The 6539-nt window shown below is 44.2% G+C and overlaps 1 protein-coding gene across 1 annotated transcript in view; it reads left to right on the top strand.

Moving 5' to 3' along the window:
- Positions 1-752: 752 nt before the first annotated feature.
- Positions 753-6539, top strand: part of MAST2 (microtubule associated serine/threonine kinase 2) — a 209609-nt gene continuing 203822 nt past the window's right edge. Inside the window, exon 1 of the mRNA XM_007450376.1 lies at positions 753-938. Coding sequence (XP_007450438.1) covers positions 753-938 — 186 coding nt within the window. The remainder of the gene's footprint in view (positions 939-6539) is intronic.

Raw genomic sequence — 6539 nt, forward strand, 5'->3', positions numbered from 1 at the left:
AAGTGTGATGTGAAGATCAGTTGATGGTTGGTTGGAAGGTGCTCAACAAAAAGGCAGGCATTAGTGTTCTGTTTACTGGTTGTCTATTTTGTCTCCTTGCTGCTCCTGGTCCCTCTCCACCTACTTCCTTGAGGACGCTGATCAGTTGTAATTCATTTTTGGATCCCCACCACTTAGCTTGGCCAGACACACAGTTTCATGAATGGATGAATGAATGAACGAATCAAGGAGCTTCCAAGGCCGCAGCGGGCGCGTCGGAGCCTCGCCCCCTTCCGCTCTCCGCCCCCTCCCACCCCCACCACGCGGTGGGGCCAAGGGCGGGTCTCTCGCGACCGTTCGCTGGCGCGTGCGCGGGAGGCGGCGCGCGGCCAGAGGTGGCGGGCGGGCTCCCGGTGCGCGCGCGCGAGGGGAAGGGAGGGTCGGGGCCGGGCTACAGGCAAGGTGTTGGCGTCTGGCTGTGTAGCCGGCTGCGGCGGTAGAGGCGGCGGCGGCGGCCGGTGGCCGCCCGAGCGTGCACTGGGTGGGAGAAGAAGACGCTGCGGCGATGCTGCCGCCTCCGTAAGGATCGCCGAGGAGGCCGCGGCTCTTGAGGCTCCAGAAAGCGCAGAGGAGCTGCTGGCTGGGGTCGGTGGCTTCGGGCGCCCGCCGGGCCATGGTGGCCGCGGGCGGTGGTTGGCGCGGTAGCGCCGCGGCCCGGGGCCGTGCGGGGCCGGGACATTCGCTGCGCTGACGCCCAGGGCCCAGCCGCAGATATGAAGCGGAGCCGCTGCCGCGACCGACCGCAGCTGCCGCCGCCGCCGCCGGCCGCCCGCCGGGAGGATGGGGCTCAGCGGGCAGCGGAGCTGCCCCAGCCCCTGCCCTCGCGCCGGCGAGCGCCGTCCGGGAGGCAGCTACTGGAGGAGCGGGCGGGGCCCGCAGGGCCCGAAGTCAGGGAGCAGGTAGCGCTGGCCGGGGTCTCGGAGGGAAGGGATGGGGAGGGGGAGCCTGAAAGGGAGCGATGGGGGAGGGCGATCTCAGGCGGGAAGACTTGGGCTGGGGCGTTGAAGGGGTGGGGACTGAATAGTTCGAATGGGAAGTCTGGAGAGGCAGAAAAATGGGGAGTGGAGAAGTGGATGGAAGTGATGGTCTGGGGTTGAATAGGAAATGAGGGAGTAGGGATGAAAAATCGTCCTGTGGGGCGTTTGAGGTTAGGGGTTCTGGATGGGAAGAAGGGACGCTAGAATGTGGGCTGGGAGTAAATGAAGTGCAAAGCATAGGCTTACTAAAGAGGTATGGAGGAATTATCCAGAGGGGCAAATAGTCAATAATATAGTAAATGTTGTCCTGCTTTCTAGAAGTTATGTTGACAGTTGTGAAAACGGGTGTCATTCCTAAGCATTCTCTGATTTGGCCATCGTTATAGTCTTGTAGGAATATGTTCCGAAGCATTGTTAAAGTTTCTCTCCAGTAACGATACATTTCACGAGAAAGCACTTTTTAAAACATGTGCTTTGGGGATGCATGTGTGTAATCCCAAACCCAATACTGTGAACAGAGAATTCGTGGATATAGTCTCTGCCTTCTAGGATTGTACCACTGAAAACACCTTAGTGGGAGAACACAGAAGTGTAAAAAGTTCATGGAGTTTCTGAATGGACAGGATATGTTTATATAACTTATTAATCAAGTGTAGGTGTATTTAGAAGTAGGGGATAAAGGTCAGTTTTATCAGGGAGGAGAAGTTGTCACTAGTAGCTGTAGGAAGTTCAGTGAAAGGAGAGTATGTTTCTTGATCTTGTGGGAGTTACAGAAAAATGTTTTGTAGTAATGAACTCTAGTGACAGCTTCCCTTTCGCACACTCTACTCTAGACCTTAGTGACTTCATCTTGGGATCTTTGAAGAGTTCTGTTAGGTCTTCTGACTCTTTCCTGTATGTTAAATAAGTATTTTCCGTAGACATCATTCCTTATTATATAGTTTCAGTGATGCATATGTTAGCCCTTGGACTTTTCCCTCCCCTTTTAAAAAAAAATTTATTTAATTAATTTTTTTTGGCTGCGTTGGGTCTTTGTTGTTGTGCGTGGGCTTTCTCTAGTTGCTGAGAGGGGGGCTTCTCTTCGTTGTGGTGCGCGGGCTTCTCATTGCAATGGCTCCTCTTGTTGAGCACGGGCTCTAGGTGTGGGAGCTTCAGTAGTTGTGGCACATGGGCTCAATAGTTGTGGCACACGGGCATAGCTGCTCCGCGGCATGTGGGATTTTCCTGGACCAGGTCTCGAACCCGTGTCCCCTGCATCAACAGGCAGATTCTCAACCACTGCGCCACCAGGGAAGTCCCCCTCCTTTTGTTTTTTTATCTTGTATTCTCCACCCAGTCCTGAGTAGACTGTGCCATTTCTGCCCTTGCTTTCAGGCCACTGAGCATTGTCCTCTTACTGTAATTTCCTTCTTCATCCTTTATATTCTCTGCAGTTCCTATTTGAAACATTTAAAAATGTACTTAAAGCCCAGATCCTTTCCTGACTCAATTTACCTGGTCTAATTGACCTTATCATATGCTCCACTAAAGAGTTCAAGGTAACTTGATTTCTCCCTCTTCTCTATCTCAGGATTTCTGTGTTCTCTCATCTTTTAAATCTCAAAGAAGGAAGTATTCATCCTCTTTTCCAATGCTAATCCCTTTATGTTCTTGATTTCATTCCCTCTCATAGGCTGTAGGCCCTTGTTATGTGTATTATTTTCTCTTTGTCTTATACCTCAAATAAAAACAAAACAACATGATTTCCCTGAGTTTTGTAACCTACTTAAGCTACTTTGTAATCTCATTTTTGCTTTACCAGCAACCTTCTTGAAAAATGAGTTTGTATTCACTGTCTCAGCTTCTTCACCTTGTATACATTCCCCATATTGTGATTTGGCTTCTACAAATAAATTCCCCCAAAGTGTTGTCTTCAAGGTTACCGGTAACTTTGTGTGTTTGTTTATTTACTTTTTAACTGAGATGTGACTTATCTACAGTGTGCAAATCAAAGGTTCGTTCAGCCCATGAATTTTTACAGAATGAATACGCCTATGTGACCACACCTCAGATCAGGATGTAGAACATTTCCAGTACCCTAGAATGTTCCTTTGTACTTTCTCCCAGGTATTACCCTTCTCCAGAGGTAACCACTCTCCCAAACTCTATCACCATGGATTAGTTTTGCCTCTTCTGAACTTCATGTAAATGGAATCGTTTGTACTCTTTTGTGACTAGATTCTTTCATTATGTCTGTGAGATTCATCTATGTTGTTGCTTTTAGAAAAAGCTTGTTCTTTTTCATTGCTGTGTGATTTTCCATTGTGTGATTATACCATGATGGATACCAAAACTTTTCCTATTTTTTTAATTAAAAAATAATGTGTCTTGGGGCTTCCCTGGTGGCGCAGTGGTTAAGAATCGCCTGCCAATGCAGGCGACACAGGTTTGAGACCTGGTCTGGGAAGATCCCACATACCATGGAGCAACTAAGCCCGTGCGCCACAACTACTGAATCCCATGCGCCTAGAGCCCGTGTTCCGCAACAAGAGAAGCCACCGCAATGTGAAGGCTGCACACTGCAAGGAAGAGTAGACCCTGCTCGCCGCAACTAGAGAAAGCCCATGCAGCCATGAAGACCCAACGCAGCCAAAAATTAAAAAAAAAAAAAAATGTGTGGCTATTTGTGAAAAGTTTTCATTGTGAATTATACAGAGAGATGCAGCAGTCCCAGGGACCTTTAAATGATTAAATATGGTAGCCTTGCCCCATTCCTCATCCTCTCTGACCTCTGTGAACTATTTGTCACTCTTGACCATGTGTTCCTTCTTTTTTGTTTTTGTTTTTTTGTTTTTCTCTTTATTAGGTGCATTCAAGTGTACGATACAATTGTTAAACGTTTCTGGTGAAATAAACGTCGGTTATTTTATAGTGAGCTTTTATACTCCAATTATGCATTTTAAAGTGTCTTTTATCTGATATTAGTACGACTACCTCAGCTTTATTTTGATTAATTTTTGCACGTGTTCCTTCTTGATATTTTCTTCTCTTTTGTCATAATGTCCATTCTACTCCTGTTACTCTGACTGCTTCTTGGGTATCTTTTACTGTTTTCTGTCTCTGTCCCCAATATGTTCCTTGTGGATATGTCCTCTGTCCTTAGCTTTTTTCTTTTTCTTTTGGCCACACTGTGTGGCTTGGGGGATCTTAGTTCCTCCACTAGGTATTGAACCCGGATCCCCACAGTGAAAGTACCAACTCCTAACCACCGGACTGCCAGGGAATTCCCAGCCTTTTTCTTAATTGTACTTTGTTTTTTAGCAGGCTTACCCTATTTGTGGCAAGTGCTTAGGATGTATAATAGGGTCTGTAGTTCCCTTTGTTCATAGCATTGTGTCACAGAACCTCCTTGTAGAGTGATCTGAGTCTCTAGGCCTGACCTCTTTCCTTAGCTCTACATTTCCATTTCTGGGCTTAATATTTCCACATCAGACCCTCAGCATTTGTGATCTTAACATTTGTGATTTTTCATAAACTGATAGTGTCCTTGAAAGTCCATAACTAGAAATTATTTGATGTTGAAAAGTTAAAAATTTCAGTTTCGTGTGTTATGAGGCTGGATGGATTATTCCATTCATTCAGGGAATAAGAACCTAGCTGATCACCAAGCATCTACCTTTCACAAATGACTTTGTTCTCCATTTCTCATGATACGGAATAATGCTTGTTACATGTTATACCATGCTGGTATTTAGGAATAATTTCTGAACAGGATGCAGAACTTGAATCTCTAGCTCAGTGGCTTACTGTATCATTGAAATAGAATCCATTATTTCTCCTTTGAAATGTGGTCTCCCCGTGTCTTTCCTTTTTCTTGTCATCAAACTTGAAATTATATCCATGGTCTTTGACTTTTCCCTCTCCCTTTACCCCCCTTATCCAGGTTCTGCTGATTCTGTCTTCATAACATCTTTCAAATCTTTGTTCTCACTGTCATCACCTTAATTCAGCATTTATAAATTTTTGTCTTGGTTATTGTAATATTTTAACTGCATTTACCTGTTTTTAGTCTTTTAACCTCTGATTTATTCTGCATTCTAATTAAAAAAAGATTGGAACTCCTTGCCTACCTGAGTTCCAGTGATAGATAAGTATTTGTTAAATGATCATTTTATTGCTTTATCTTCAGAAACTTTCATTAGCTTCTTGATACCATAGAATGAAGTTTGAAGACCTTGGCATTCAAGGTCTACTTGATACTTATCACTTTTTATTAGAATCAGAGTTAGAGGCCCCTTCTCTTGGTTCCCAAGACTTTGCTTTGTCTCCATTGTAGTGTACATTATTGAAATAGTTTGTCTCTCTCATAAGTAAGTTCTTTGAGGCCCAGACTCTTTCATTTACCTAGGGCCTAGTATGGTATTTGAAACATAGTTATTAGTCTGAATATTTATTAGAAACATAGATATGTGTGCTGGCACTTGAAACATGTATTTCCTCATTCTGATTGGCTGTCAGTCTCTCATCAGAGAAAAAACTCCTCAGAGGCTGTCTTATTCATCATTATACCAGCCTTTAGTGTTTTAACTGGTACGTAATGGACATTCAGTAAATATTTGTTTATTGCTCAGGCATTTTCATATTTTTATATATATATTTTTAAAATTTATTTATTTATTTAATTTATTTATTTTTGGCTGTGTTGGGTCTTCGTTGCTGCGTGTGGGTTTTCTCTAGTTGCAGCAAGCGGGGGCTACTCTTCGTTGCAGTGTGCGTGCTTCTCGTCGTGGTGGTTTCTCTTGTTGTAGAACACGAGCTCTAGGTGCATGGGCTTCAGTGGTTGTGGCACACAGGCTCAGTGGTTGTGGCACACAGGCTCAGTATTTGTGGCTTGCGGGCTCTAGAACTCAGGCTGAGTAGTTGTGGTGCATGGGCTTAGTTGCTCCATGGCATGTGGGATCTTCCCGGACCAGGGATCAAACCTGTGTCCCCTGCATTGGCAGGCGGATTCTTAACCACTGTGCCACCAGGGAAGTCCCCATATATTTATTTTAATTAATCATCCATCTGAAAAGCTCTTTCTTCTCTGTCTTTGCCCATTAAAATTCTACTCAAGTTTCCAGGCCTAACTCATGCCACAGAAACTGTTCTGTGAAGTTGTTTTTCCATGATTGGGCTGTAGTAAATAGCACTTCTATCCTTCTGTATTCATTTTGTATTATTTCATATCTGCTTTTAAGTTGTAAATTATTGAGGGTAGGAACTATATCATCATTTTATCTATCATAATGCATAGTCAAGGGCTTTGTCACAATAGGTGTTAAGTAGTTACTTGTTGACTGAATGAATTATTTGTGGACTGAATGAATAGAAAAAGATTAAAATATTTTGAATTTTGAATTCTCTTGGCACCATTAAGGAATTTTCAAAATTATTTTCATGGAAATCAGTATCTTCTCTTTATTCTGCACTATAATATTAGTATACGGGCAAAAGCATGGGGCAGAAAACATACAGAGAGGAAGCTGCATATATTGTGTAGGG

Source organism: Lipotes vexillifer, unplaced genomic scaffold (assembly GCF_000442215.2).
Source record: "Lipotes vexillifer unplaced genomic scaffold, Lipotes_vexillifer_v1.1 scaffold961, whole genome shotgun sequence".
Classification (NCBI taxonomy): domain Eukaryota; kingdom Metazoa; phylum Chordata; class Mammalia; order Artiodactyla; family Lipotidae; genus Lipotes; species Lipotes vexillifer.